At 42.6% G+C, this 15248-nt stretch overlaps 1 protein-coding gene across 1 annotated transcript in view; it reads left to right on the plus strand.

Annotated features, from left to right (window-relative positions):
* SNED1 (sushi, nidogen and EGF like domains 1) overlaps nucleotides 1-15248 on the plus strand; it is an 81700-nt gene that overhangs the window by 34593 nt on the left and 31859 nt on the right. Inside the window, exons 6-14 of the mRNA XM_063133226.1 lie at nucleotides 1343-1468; nucleotides 2229-2342; nucleotides 6090-6203; nucleotides 6794-6907; nucleotides 7229-7345; nucleotides 7994-8119; nucleotides 11914-12018; nucleotides 13452-13565; nucleotides 14501-14623. Coding sequence (XP_062989296.1) covers nucleotides 1343-1468; nucleotides 2229-2342; nucleotides 6090-6203; nucleotides 6794-6907; nucleotides 7229-7345; nucleotides 7994-8119; nucleotides 11914-12018; nucleotides 13452-13565; nucleotides 14501-14623 — 1053 coding nt within the window. The remainder of the gene's footprint in view (nucleotides 1-1342; nucleotides 1469-2228; nucleotides 2343-6089; nucleotides 6204-6793; nucleotides 6908-7228; nucleotides 7346-7993; nucleotides 8120-11913; nucleotides 12019-13451; nucleotides 13566-14500; nucleotides 14624-15248) is intronic.

The following is a 15248-nucleotide window of genomic DNA, read 5'->3' on the forward strand; positions in this document are numbered from 1 at the left end:
GTTTGTGGTGTGGTGATGGCATTTAGAGTAGGTGGAAACTGGAAGCATCCTGGACTTCTCCATGGCCAGAGTACTGTTCTAGCCATTTGCAGATACATTATTTAATGCTGTAAGAATGGGGTAATTCTTAATAAACTTAAATGTAGTGATGAAATACCACATTTCAGCTCTGTGAGCATTTGGCGGAATCCTACTAGAAGTATTTCTGCCTCCACGTTCTGCGTAAGGGAAGATTCTACAAGGTCTTGCTTGGGAATGTTGCCATTTACAAATCTGTTCATGAAATAACATCTTACATTGGTGAGGGGACTAAAGACTTTATATTACCTGTGCAATAGCTTCTCCCAAACTCGCAATTAGTATTTGCGCCCACTATAGGATAATAACAGTGCCCAGGTTCTTATGACCATCCATTTCCCATCACCTGCATGTACTTCCAAACAAAAACATGCACCCAGGAACCAAGTCACGGTTCCTTAGACACACACGAGTGCTCTTCTGGCTCTCAGCCCAAGAATGGATCTTATCTGGCCACACTGGGGCTATATGCCTTCCTCCAGCTCTTTGGGTTATTGTTGTTTTTTCTCCCCCAACTTGGAAATTCCAGTGGTTTGGTGACTGATTTCCCCCCAAACCATTCTGGCACTGCGTACCATTTTCCTTCAAGACATAAACCTATCTTTAAAAACAACAACACCACTTTAATTTTGCCAAAAGTGTTTTATTATAGAATTTTGTTGGCATTTGCCCAGTTCTTGGGTTTGTCATAAAAGTATTACAACTTAACTAAAGGCAAAGAGCAAGCCTAGGCAGAATGCATGCAGCATGAGGCGAGCGGTAGGATATAGAACTGGCTGAAATTTTTGTTTGTGTGGACGTTATTCACAATTTCTGAGTGGAAAGGAACATTGGTATAGTTCTTATTAAAGTTCACTTAATGAAAGATTCATATTCTGTCTATAAAAGAAGATTAATTTGGAAGTCACAATGTTGGTATTCAAAAGGATAGTGTAAGTCCTTAACAGATCAAACTAAAATATTGACAGCTGAGTGGAAAAAGGAATCAACATTTTTTTTTTACAATCAAATAAATTTTAAATCATACTTTTCATCAATCCCGTTTAAATATGTATAGGATAAGTTGAATTGCAACATTTTAAAATGAACATGACACTTCTGTCCAAGAGCCTAGTGTGTTGATTACAGAGCAAACAAGGGCTGGAGGCCACAGAGAAAAAAGACGTCGAATCAGTCCAATTTTACTATTGCTGCTACACAGTCTAAGAGTTCTCCTCTAGTCATGCCATAATCTGCTGAATAGTGGGTTTACTTCTTTGTGCAGCTTCGGTGTGTCTGACACTCCGCCCTTGTCTGAATGGAGGAAAGTGTATTGAGGACTGCATCACAGGGAATCCCTCCTACACCTGCTCTTGTCTGGCTGGCTTCACTGGAAAACGATGCCATATTGGTAAGTCTTGCCCATACCCTTGCTTACAGTCTTGTATGGAGGGACCATGGTGCAGTGGTAGAACATTTGCCTTGCATACAGAAGGTCAGGGCTTAGTCACCAACATTTCCACTTCCAAGGATCTTAGATAATGGGATTGGGAAAGATCTCCCTGTGAGATTCTGAGAACCACAGCCAGTTGAAGTACTCAGAACTAGGCTAGGATACTCACTTGGTATAAGTTCACGTCATCTGTTCATACATTTTGCACTATCGTTTTTCTCTGTCTGCTCTTGTTGACTTATTACTGCACACCTATAACTGTAGCATTCTTATCCACATTTCTTGAAGAACTGAATGCCCAGAAGGACTTTTTGTGCTTGTGTTGCACACTGTAATTAAACAGTTTCTTGCATATTGAAATGTGGCTAGGGCAGGGACACACATCATAGCTTTTCATCTAGTAGCCTGGTGGCTACTACCACAGTGAATGCTAGCTATCGCCATTTGGGGGAGTTGGACTTGGTGACCTTTCAACTGTATAGTCTTCTACAGGCATCTGAACTGTTGCCATAGAAAGGAGTATATAACCCAAAGCAGCTTAGCATAATTAAAAACATTTAAAGGAAGTTTGCTCTGTTTTTGTATGCTTCTAAGAATGATGTATCCATAATAGACGTGCCCGGTTGATTACACATGACAATGCAAGCAAAGTATTTTTCTTCCTCTGTGCAGAGATGGATTGTATCTGTGAGCATACTCTTATCTTATTCTCTTCTAGATGTGGATGAGTGTGCTTCCAACCCATGTCGCAACAAAGCATCCTGTATCAATGACATCAACAGTTTCAGTTGTTTGTGTCCACCAGGATTTAAAGGAGCCACATGTGAGATTGGTGAGAAACACTGTGTAATGGCAAGCACAGGGAAATCAGATAATAGCGTATGGTTAGGTCTGGGTGGGCAAAGTGATTATAGAAGTCTATCTGCACCAGCATCTCTTTATTTCAATTCTTCTAGAACAAATTGCATAAAACCAGGGTGGATTGACTAGAGTCATGATTTAAATTGCCAAGAAAAATAGCCAGCCTAAATCGTGAACTTAAATCAAGTTTCCAGTTTTCTAATTTATCTGTTCCTGAATGAGCATTCATGCTACCTCATTGCCATCACAATTTAAAACAAGGAAAACATACTGATTTGCCCGTAATGTCTTTTGCACTACTGAAAGAGGGTAAAGAATTAAGAAATCTATGTTTTATTTTTGGCTTTCTCTATAAACATGCAATGATATTAAGTAAAACAATATACTTGAATACTGAGTACCCAGAGCTTTCCAAAAGCAAAGGTCTGTAGTTACTGGGCAGAAGACTGTTTTTCCCCATGACATGGAAAGTAACTATCCATATGCTTTGATTGACAGTCGATATATTCATAGTTTGCATAGAAGTACAATATATACAGCCTGTTGTATGGTATCTTTAATACTTGGCCTCAAAAGTTAGATATCTTTTGTTCCTGGTTTTGTCTGCTTGTTAATGTAATTTGACAGAAGGCCATGAATTCAGTTGTAAGGAGTTACATGTATGTTCGCTTTGTGTGTGTTTTGAGTTAAATTCTTAGATAAATAATTCAAGAACGGGAGTTAGATATTCATTCTTTTTTACTGCCTTCCGATTGACTGATTCTCATGAAATACTTCATTAGAAAGCTCTTGACATGCAGATTTCACAAATAACAGTTTTCAATATAATTCAAAGTTAGGAGTTTATCTCCATAAAGCTTTCTTTAAAATAATAATAATTAGGCTATCTTCTATAGCAATGTACTATAAAGTTGTATATAAAGTTGTCTATAAAATACAACTTTATAGTACCTTGCTATAGAAGATAGCCTAATTCAGGCACAGGCCAAAGTACAATGATATGCTAGTAACATACAGCCTTTAAACAAAACATGAAGGGATTAAGACACCTACAATTAAAAGTAACCCAGACAAAGTTTAGTTAATGCTCAGAAAGGAAGTTTCAAGCTGTTACATTTAACAAAATAACATTTAAAAGTCTCTGTACACTTTTATAAAACCAGGTGCAGGTCACAGTACAACGATATGCCCAGTAACATACGGCTTGTAAACAAATCATGAAGGGATTAAGAGACACCTACAGTTAAAAGTAACCCAGTCAAAGTTTAGTTAAACCTTTCATTAGATTTGATTTTTCTCCATGAACTGTAAGATTTAATTTGAAAACAGGTTATTTTACATGTGATATGTGGAGGGTAGTTTACATGAAGGATGCCCTTCTATACTCTGATGAAATATTCTGGAGCAGGAGGTACCAGATCGTACATAAAGGTGTGTTTAATTTATAGTTACCTTGAATTCCAATGGCAGCAGCTGTTGTCAACATGCATCTTTTCAAGGACTAGAGAGGTTAGTGTGCAGTCCTATGGACAAGTAATCTTTCTGCAAAAGATAAAAGTACCTTTCTGTAAAACAGATATCATCATAGGCAGCTGGACAACCATCTATCAGGGATGCTTTAGGGTGGATTCCTACAGTGAGCAGGGGGTTGGACTCGATGGCCTTGTAGGCCTCTTCCAACTCTGCTATTCTATGATTCATCATTATTTGTTACTTGTATGTTGCTTTTCCACAAGATTGCACCCAAAGAGGTTCGCAGTAGATCCAAAGAACAGCAATAAAATATGTTAAAAAAAATAGGAACAATTACAAATAACCATTGTGTCAATGGGTAAATACATAATAAGGAATATCAATCAATTCTCATGACATTGAATAAAACAGTACAAATAAACTGACCTAATCGAATAGCTTAGTATAAAACAGGAGAGAGAATAAAGCCTAACACTGAAATAAAAATACACTATCATAGAATCATAGAATAGCAGAGTTGGAAGGGGCCTACAAGGCCAAATAGATGTCGATTCCACAAAGGCAAGGTGGGGTCTATTGTTTGGCAGGCACACCTCTCGTGTGGCAGCTTTCCTCCCAATTCTCAGCTGGGTCACCTCTCTCAGTTCCTTCCCCAGCTCTCACTGGAAGACTGGCAATCTTCTTTCAAGCCCCTCATATACTCATAGATCTGTTATTACTCATTCTCTCTCAACCAAGCACCCTTTCCCTGCAAGCTGTGCAAGGCAGCAGGCTCTATCAGGCTCCAGGATGGAAGGGTGGAGCAAGACAGATAGAAATACATACTCGACCCTACAAAAATAGGGAATGTACTCCTAGAATCTAGTCCAGCACTCTGTTAACACAATGGCCAACAAAGTAGGACATGGTGCAACAGTACCCTCGCACCCATAAATAAGTTTAGTATAGATGCGAATAAGGGTGGAGAGAAGGAAGTGGCAAATGAGAACAGATTTTTAAGAACCTTCCCACGCAAATATACTTTCAGAGTGGCTGAATTAACTATGGAATCTATGCCTAAACAAACTGCCCTGACAAAACCTCTGAACAGAACACCCTGTTTGGGGCCTTCCAAATTATTTGTCCCATTTCCTAATCAAAGCATTCCTTAGAGGAAAATTAAGTAAAACAATTGATTTATTCACCTGTTAATAGCTAAAGACATTACTATGCAACACATGTCATGATGCTTTGTTCACTTAATTCTTTTGTACAGTGGGTGGGAGGGAGAATGCACATAAATTTGGCATATAAATAGTCAATAAAATCATCATCCCTACCCATATTATGAGATAGTTTATTTTTTAAACCCAAAACACTTTTTGTTTTGTTTTTAGAAGTTCATTTGCATTTTTTCCAGCCTTAGAAGAGCCATTGGCTGCAAATAAGGAGGTATACAACAAATTAACAAGGGGTGGTAGTCACCCCAGATTGGCTTTTTGCAATGGCCTTTTCTATTCCACAAAGTCTGCAGAAAGTTGAAATGTAAGCATATACTCAAAAAAGGCACTTGGACCAAGTAGCACTTTCCATAGCTCTCCCACACTAGAGGTTAGCTGGACAACCATGTGTCAGGTATACTTTGAGGTGGATTCCTGCATTGAGTGGGGTGTTGGACTCGATGGCCTTATAGGCTCCTTGCAACTCGACTATTCTATGATTCTAGTCTGTTGTTTCCCATACTCCACATAACCATTCCAGTCTATGATATTATAGACAAGCAACGCTGCTAATTCTGTCAGTTGGAATGGTGTCCATACTAAAGGCTACTAAGGTAGGCTGACCATATGGAAAGGAGGACAGGACTGCTGTATCTTTAACAGTTATATATATAAAAAGGAATTTCAGCAGGTGTCATTTGTATGCATGCAGCACCTGGTGAAAATCAATCTTCACAACAGTTAAAGCTGCAGGAGTCCTAACTCTTTCGTATCTGGTCAAGAGGATAGGGCTCCTGCACTTTAACTGTTGTGATGAAGAGGAAATTTCACTAGGTGCTGCATGCATACAAATGAAATTCCCTATTCTATACAACTGTTAAAGATACAGCAAACCTGTCCTCCTTTTCATTTGGTCACCCTAACTAAGGGGACAAAACAAATCCCTTGCCTGAAGCATCCTGCAGCTTATGCAAGTTTCTATCAATGGTTTAGCAATGCCTTGATGTTCTAATTTCATCTTCCTTCCTTTTGCTGAAACATTACAGAGGAGTCTCCATGTGAAGCCAAAGAATGCCAGAATGGTGGGGAATGTCAAGCTGAAAACAGAACAGCTGTGTGCCTTTGCCAGCCAGGTTATACTGGAGAAAACTGTGAGACAGGTGAGCTAACAGTGATTGGGAGGGGGGAGGGGAATTTGGGAGGAATTCCAAGTTAAGTCAACGTCTTTCTGGTAGCAGAGGTTGGACAGCACGGAGCCCAGGTGTTCATGTCAGCCATCAAGCTGCTCCAGGGCACATGTATCAAACCAAAGGCCTATCTAGTCCAGCATTCTGTTCCCACAGTGGCCAACTATGTTCCTATAAGAAGCGCACAAGCAGGACCTGAGGGCAATTGCATCTTGCCCCACCCCTGCTCATGGTCCCCAGCAACTGGAAGTGAAAGGCGTACTGCCTCTGATATTGGAGGTAGCATGTAGCCATCAGAATTAATAGCAATTGATGGCCTTATCCTCCATAAATAGATAAATGTCTAATCCTCCTTTAAAGTTGTCCACGTTGGTGGCCATCACTACATCTTGCTGTAGTGAATTCCTTAGTTTATCTATGTGCTATGTGAAGATATACTTCCTTTTATTTAACCACATAGCTCCGTGCTCATGAATGACAACTCTTAGATGTAATATGTAGTAGCCCATGGCTAGGCCTGTAGCCAGTTTCCAGATTTGATCTTTTTGTTGTTTCTTTCACAGAAATAAATGAATGTGACTCCAACCCATGCCTGAACGGTGGGCGATGTATAGACCTGGTGGACAATTTCACTTGTGTGTGTGTGGTGCCATTCACAGGACAGCGCTGTGAAACAGGTGCCCTGATTTCATAACTGTCTGGTGGCACCTTCCTCCCCACATAGCCAGACTGTCTCTCTCTTTCTCTCTCTCTCTCGCTGCTCTGTATTCTGTTTTATTTTGTTCTGTACAGCACCATGAACATTGATGGTGCTATATAAATAAAATAATAATAATAATAATAATAATAATAATAATAATAATAATAATAATAATAATAATAATAATAATCTGATGCTCCTTTCAGACTTTCTGCTTAGGCCCAGCCCTATACTTGTTGTGTTTAATTATTCAGCTGCGTTGGGCTGTACTGAGGCTCCCTCCTCTTCTCCGCTCTAGATCCTTCAGCCTGTGAGGGCAGGAACTGCAGGAACCGGCAGACGTGCAACTATATCCGCCCAGGGCGCTACATCTGCACATGCTCTCCAGGCTACTATGGCAACAACTGTCAATATGGTGAGCAGGACAAACTTTACACTATTCTGGATGATTTGGACTACAACTTCCACAAGCCCCCTGTGTGGCCTGTGGTCAGGGATGATGGGAGTTGTAGTCCAGAATATTTGGAGGGCACCAGGTTGCCAAGCCCCTGGTCTGTGTGTTGAAGTATGGAGGTCTCACAGATTCTTCCCACTTAGGCCTGGGATGGCCAGCAATGATTTCATTTGTCACTTCATCCAATAACTGGTTTTGAGTGACATCCAAGTGATCTTCTTCTCCTTTACTGAAGCGGATTAGTATCCAGCTCTTTGTCAGTTGGCCATGGTAGGGAGAGGCAGCTGTTCTCCATTGGCCCTGTCTGAGGATAAATTCTGCCAACTAATTATTGAACACTGTACATTGTATCTGAAGGTTATATACTTCTTCCCACTTGAGCAATCGGATAAGTTCCCCCCCCCTCGATATCCAAAGTCCTTTGGGGTGCAGTTTGCACCTGGTACCATGTCCTCAATAGTCATGGAGGAAAATTGGACCCCATCCTTGTTCAGGCTAACTTTGCATGTATTTGAAAACTGTTTATCCAGCACAGTCAGTCTTCTGTCTTTGTGCTTAGGAAACTTGGCTCTTTCCTTCTGTCATGAACCTTTGACTAATATTTTGTAGGTGGGCCCAGAATGCCCAGTGCATGCATCTCCAATCCATGCCAGAATGAGGGTACTTGCCTTGAAACCAGCCAAGGTTATGTGTGTGAGTGTGCTGAGGGATACATGGGCACAGATTGCAGAGACAGTAAGTATCTGAGTGGAAGGGCCAAACAAACTACACCTTTTGCTCAATCATGTGTATGTTTTCCTGGAGTTGGGGTGGGGGTGGGGCTTTTTAACTCGAATCATTTATCATGCACTTGTCATTCCTACTCATGGTTGCTTACAGGTTCTTGAGATTACATTGTGACACTCCAGTTTCGCTTCTGTGTCTAAGTGTCACTTTCAGTTAACATTTTAAAGCAGGGGAAATGTGGCATTTAATTGTGGAAGCGAAAGGAAGCACAATATCCTCTCGTGTGTTTGGAGTATTCTGCTGTGCCACAGTGTCACCTAGAGGGTATGTAGTGGAAAAGAAGGAAAGGAAACACGCCTCATTTAGTGCTTGGATCTCAATTCTGTGACGAAACTGAAAACAGATACAACGGATGAACAGCCAATTAAGAGCCTTGTACCAAACAGCTTTGATTGCATTTGTATCTAAAACAATTCTGGCAAGCTGCAGTCTGGATACAAAATGTTCACATGAGGTGGGGGGATTATTAATTCTCTCCCCATGAAACCTTTTTCTTACCAATATCACACATTTCAAACTGGTTATAACTCTGTGAGATAAGAGCTACAAGTACTTATAGGTCAGAGGAGGTGATTTTGTGAAGAAAAATGGCTTTCACGAAAAGAGAGATGTGTCCCTTCCTCTATGCAAATGTCTGATTCAGACTCAGGCTCCCACAACTGCTTTGGTGTTTTGAAAAACAAACACCAAAACTCTGACAGGAAACATTGGCCATGGCTAGACCAGGTGATATCCCGGTGATCGCCCTGGGATCATCCATGTGCATCCAGATGACGCACAGGGCATCCCAGGAGCAGGGAGGGATGATCCCTCTCTTGGCTCACGATATTGCCCTACCCCTTTTCCCTGCTTTTTCTGTGGTCTCGGGATGATCCCAAGACCGCAGAACATGTGGCCAGGCGTCACCGGTTGTCTTGGCTCCTCGCAAGTAACCATGAGGAGCCGAGAGCTGGGCATGGAGCACAGAGCTCCTCAGGAGCTCTGTGCCCATCAGGGGTGGGGGGAGGGGGAGGTTGTTTTTTAAAAAACAACACTTACGATTTTCATTCGAGCGCTCGTGCGCTCCTTCTCCTTTAAAAAACAAAATGGCAGCCACAATGTTGCACACCACGTTTAGACAAGGGTGACAATCTCATGATCATAAAATTAGGAGATTGTTGCCCTCCAACCCCCTCATCTAGCCATGGGTCAATCCTAAAATCGTAATGCCTTCCCAAAGTTAGTTGTGATGAAGAGAGGCAAGGTAGCCAGAATTGTGAATTCTCTGTGTGTGTGGCAAGACCTTCTGGTTTGAATTTAGGGATGGGTGGACTCACCTGGACCTGGCTTTTTTGGGTGCTTGGCAAGCTGCCGCTGCTGCCCATCCCTGCTTGCGCACTGCAAGAGCTTCCACTTGGCCCGACGATCGTCCAGCGAGGCCGCATCCTCCTAGCACACCGCCATTTCACAACAATGGTGCCTCAGGGGTTTCCGCGAAGGTCACATTGCGTAAATGGTGGCCATAAAGGGGCCATTTATTTAACATTACAAATGTGGCTGCTCCATTCATGCCTGTAATGCTACATAAATGGCCCCTTTACGCAACATAACCTTCCTGGAAACCCTCGAGCCACCATTGTTGCACAACAATGGCAGTGTGCTATGAGGATGGGCAGCTGCTGGGCTCTCACCAAGCCACGGGGTGCTCAACAAGCGGGTCTGTGAACGAGTGGGGTCCAGGAGGCCGGTCATGGGGTGTCTGTTGGACTCCATCCCCTGGGCGGACTCTTGCAACATCTCTATTTGAACTACACCTTCACAGTGTTCTAGGGCAAAGAGACCTATGATCTGAAAAGTACCCAGAGACCTGCGACAGATTCTTGCCAGAATCAATTGATGCTCCAAAAGTAGGGTTGCCATATGTCCCGGAAAACCTGGAATGTCCCGGTTTCCAGGAGATTCTGAAATGTCCCGACCGGCTGGGCAAGAATCCCAGATTCCTGGTCCAGCTGGCCAGAGAAATTCCAACCTCCAAAATGGTGTCTTGAGCCTGCTCAGTGGAGCGGCAGCAGCAGAGAAAAAGAGCATCACTGCTGCTCCACAGGCTCATCTGAGTCACTCACCGTGACTCACCTTATTGCGCCTGCAGATGCGTAGAAGAGGGAAAATGGCGAGGAAGGGCGCACGTGCTCTCCTCAGGCTGCCTGAGTCCCATGCAATGCAAAGGAGTTTGGTGAGCTTGGCTGGTTGCGGTCAGACCTTTAGGGTAAGCGTGGGGCGGAGCTGCTGGGTTATTTGTGGGGGAAGAAAGAGAGTTTTGTGGGGGACAAGAGGGAGAGAGCGAGTGGGGGACGAGGGGGTAAAGGAGAGGAAAGGAGAGAGGGGAGAAAGGAAAGGAAAATCACTCCCCCAAAAATCGCCCTTCAAAAATCCACCTCGTTGGATTTGGGTTGCAAGCCTCAAATCTGTTACTTGGAAGTAAGTTGCAGTGAATTTAAGATGTCTGATTTTACAGCTGTTGATGTTTTAATTTAAAAATTGAGCTTTGCAAAAATTGGGCTTTCCCTAGACCTTTATATAAAAATCCTAAAAAAAAAAACACACCCCACACACACAAATTGTCCCGGTTTTATGGATTCAGAATATGGCAACCCTATCCAAAAGATTACAGTTTTGTGGTTCTCACCAAGTCAAAATGGTTGGGTAAATCATACCCCAAGTGTAGGTGTACTATAAAACCAGGTCAAGGGGTCTCAATGTTTCCATGTTATGTGTGTAATAAGCTCTCCTTTTGATGGAGTCTGGCCCTGTAAGAGTCCTTCCTTGGCCTATGCGGAGAGCAATTTCCATGACAGCACTTGCCACACAGAGAATCATGTTACACATTATGTTAAATACATAGCATGCAGCTGACACTATCGTTGTTTTTTATTTGCAAGAGAACATGCAAATAAAGGCTCGATCCGAATCAGAACCACCACATGCTTGGATGGGGAGGTTTAAACCTCCCCCCACCCCACCTGCTTCTTTTCCAAAATCCCCTCCCCTTCCACAGTGGCTTGAAGTCTCACACACTTACTTATGAGTAAAAAACAAAGAGAGGGTCAGCTGCACACTATGCATTTAACATATCATGTTGTTTCACTCTGATATATCCAGTCTGCCATGTGGTGCTTATTGCAATGGAGCGTCTCCTGTGGTAGAATTCTTCTACAGTATTGGGGGAGCTACAATTTTCTCCGTCACTTCACTACATCTTCTTTTCCTCACCCTGTTCAACCCCTTCAAGCTTTTTGCATTCCTCCATTTTGGGGAGGCAGTTAACCCATGCTAGGAAACACTGGCTCATGTCATTCCCGAGAAGGAGAGGGGGGACGGGCTGGGTGTGAGGGACGTCTTTTAAAAGAAGCTGCGAGGCTCATTAGAGTTGCTGAGCAGAGCACAGAGATGGCCACAAGGGAGCCTTTGATAGGTAGAACGTGATGACTCCAGTGGGGAGCAGCAGCTGGTTAGTACTTTGCAATCTCTTGGGTGTTAATTAAGGTAAATATGTGAGGTCATGAGAAAGGGAGTAAAGGTTCTGTCACCACAACGCTTGTAGCCAAACCTAATCCAGATCCCTCCTTACAGCAGCCTGAACAACACTGCACTGGTTCCTGGTGGGGGTCGTGGCTGCCTTAACAGCTGAGCTTTTGCTGGCACAGATGAGCCTAATTACTCTCCCCCCCTCCCACTCTGCCCCCGTTCTCTTTGCCTTTTCGCAGAGCTCTCAGAGGACTGCGAGTGTCGGAATGGGGGAAAGTGTCTGGATGGAAATGTCACTATGTGCCAGTGCCCACCAGGATATTTTGGCCTTCTCTGTGAATTTGGTAGGAGTAAAGTTCTTCTCATCTATTCAAACCTTTCATTATGCTCACTTAACTCCTTTTATGTACCTGACGACGTAGGATCTAGCCCATGAAAGCTTATGTTTGATATCAGGCTTGCTGGATCTGTTTTGGTTTTTTACCATTACCCCCAAATCCACCAACTACAGCCTGGTTCCAAATAGTGGTTCAGGAAGGTGGATGTACAGGTGTAGAACAAGGTGCTTCTTTGCACAAGATTCACCCAGGAATTTGTTTTTAGAACTTGAACTGAAGCTCACAAACATCTATTCCTGTTCCCTCCCCACCCCACCAAACACACACACAAACCTTTGGTGAACTTCCCTGTGTTTGTGTTGATCTCATCTCTACTGCCACCCCCAGCTGAAATCTGAAAACCGAAATGACTGCTGACATTTTCATTTTGTGAATACAAGCCAAGGAAGATGGGGAGATATAAAGTCATTCCTGTTTCTACACAACTGGCTCCCAGATGTTCCACCAGTGATGAATATAAAACAAGGGTGTCTTGCCTGCCAGCACCACAAATAATTTTTGGTGGTGCCAAGAAAAAAAGGCACTATGTTGACTTGCTGCCCAAAATGCTTTGATTATGTTTCTTGGAGTGGAACTTTGAAATAAAATTTGCAGTTGGTGTGGCATTAATCTTAATGTCAACAGTTACTGAGGTCAGCCAAGGATGTTCATCTTCATGCATGACATAAGGGTTGAAGGTCTGTTCTAACAAAGATTTAGAGCATGCAGCCCGTACCACAATTGCATTGTCCTGTACATCTATCTATCTATCTATCTATCCATCCATCCTTCCTTCCTTCCTTCCTTCCTTCCTTCCTTCCTTCTTTCTATCTCTTACTCTCTCTGCCTGCCTGCCTGCCTGTCTCATATCTGTCATACATTTCTACTCCCAAATAACATGTTCTCAGAGTAGACTATAATACATTAAAACATAAAACGCAAACAATAAGTTGTATTTTGTATAAACAATATGTTTGTATAAAATACAAACAAAAAGAGTTTGTAATAAAATCCAGATAAAATCAGCAGCAAGTGTAAAAGCACTACAACACATACAATCAAAGTAAAACTAGCAGAAAAATAAAAGTGCAGTGATCGAAAAGCAGTAAAAATAGTTTTTAAAATGCTTAGGAGAAGTAAAAGGTTTTTACCTGGCCCTGAAAACACCATAATGTAGGTGCTAGCAAGCCTCTCTGGAGAAGGCATTCCACAGACAGGGTGCCACCATTGAAAAGGTCCTCTCTCTTGTACCTACCCGCCTCATTTGATGGTGGTACCTGAAGGGGGGTGGGTAGAAAGTCAACTAGAGAACATTCTGACTATCTAACTAGTAACACTGCTGTTCTCTAAAAAAGCTCATCTGTACTGCACGTGTCTGTGTTTCTTTTACCCCTCCACAGAAGTGACTACTACACCTTGCAATATGAACACCCAGTGCCCAGATGGAGGTTATTGTATGGAGTACGGTGGCAGTTACCTTTGCGTGTGTCATACGGATTATGGCACTAACCACAGTAAGTAAGACAGGGAGTCCAGAAGCATCGGTGTGTGCAAATCGTGGTGGTGGAAAAGTGTCAGTATTGCATAGAGAAGCCAATCCAGATCCCATTCTGACCAGTGGGAATTAGATGATGCAGGGGAGAAAAAGATTAAAAATCCCCATCCACACTTGTTGCAATCCCAACAATTCTCTCTCTGTCTCTCATTCACATATACACAAGTACATACCCTGCTGATGCTACTTGCTTTTAAAAAACCTGCAGCATATTTAACATTGTAGCCTAATCTACATCAAGCAGGATATTGCACTATGAAAGCGGTATATAAAAGGCAGGAGCCACACTACTGCTTTATAGCAGTATGGGCCCATTGACACATACCACATGCCACTTTCATATCACTATATCCTGCTTGGTGTGGCTCCTGCCTTTTATATACTATTTTCATACCACTTTCATAGTCCAATATCCTACTTGGCGTAGATTAGGCCTGTGTCTACTTTGACCCTTTGTATGCTAGAAAGTGCTGCAAGAATGCTACTATTAAGGAAGTTGTGTAGCTTAAACGTATTTGGCTGAAAACATATCCTGTATGGGATAGTAATTGGTCCCATGCAGTATATTAGCTCTCAGTCTGTAGCAGATGCAATGAGATGCCCATACATTATATCTTAAGAAACAAGGTATTTTAGGCTAAAGCAGCTTTCCCCAACCTGGTGTATTCCCATAAGCCCAATCCAGCATAACCAGTGGTCAGGAATGCTGGGAGTTGTAGTCTAAAACATCTGGAGAAAACCAGGTTGGGGAAGGCTGGGTTAGAGGACCTCTGGGCTTCTTAATTCAAAAATATGTGTCCTTTTACCCATGTCATTTAATTGAGCTCCTTTCCGTGGGGCAGGTGGGGTTTTCATTTAGCATCAGCCCATGTGAGGCCATGTCTGCTTTTGCAGCGGAGCCACCACCCTCTCCTTGTGACTCGGAGCCTTGCCTGAACGGTGGATCATGTGAAGCTCAAGAGGACTCCTACACCTGTGAATGTACTCGAGGCTTCATCGGCAGGCACTGTGAAAAAGGTACTCACCAGCCCGTGGTGGTAGAGCAGAAGCTATGTGGCTAATGCTTCTTTGATGGTATAAATGGGAGATGCCACCACCCCCCCACTCCCACTAGTAGCAAGAGATGCCCCATGGCTGAGCCAAGGCCTGTTTCTTACTGTATAGTATGAGATTGGCAAAAGACTCCCAAGTAAAACAGTGCACCTCCTTCAGAACAACCATAACTTCATCCTTGGTGTTTTCAGGTAAAAATATCCGATAACATTTGCCATTGGAGAATATAAATTCTTGGAGCTTTCTGTGTCTTAGCACCTAATTTGAAAAAATCTTTAGGGAGAGCTGAGTTGCAAAGAAAGGGAATTATCGGACTACTGTGAGTGTCATTTTGTAGTTGTTCTCTTTATGGTCTCGTAACTTTGTGACTTTGTCCAGTAATGTTCACATTTGGAGCGACACCCTAGATTACTTCAGGATGTTCTGGAAAGCAATCTCTGAAAATTTCAGCTTCCAGGTGATTTGGGAATTTATATCAACTTGCCTATGTAAGGCAGGCTAAATTTTCAGCCCATCGCTTTGGAAAGAATTCCCTCAGAGAAGAGTGGAGAAAGGATTATATCCATGTTAACAATTCAGAGTGCCACAA

This window comes from Elgaria multicarinata, chromosome 8, assembly GCF_023053635.1.
Source record: "Elgaria multicarinata webbii isolate HBS135686 ecotype San Diego chromosome 8, rElgMul1.1.pri, whole genome shotgun sequence".
Taxonomy (NCBI): domain Eukaryota; kingdom Metazoa; phylum Chordata; class Lepidosauria; order Squamata; family Anguidae; genus Elgaria; species Elgaria multicarinata.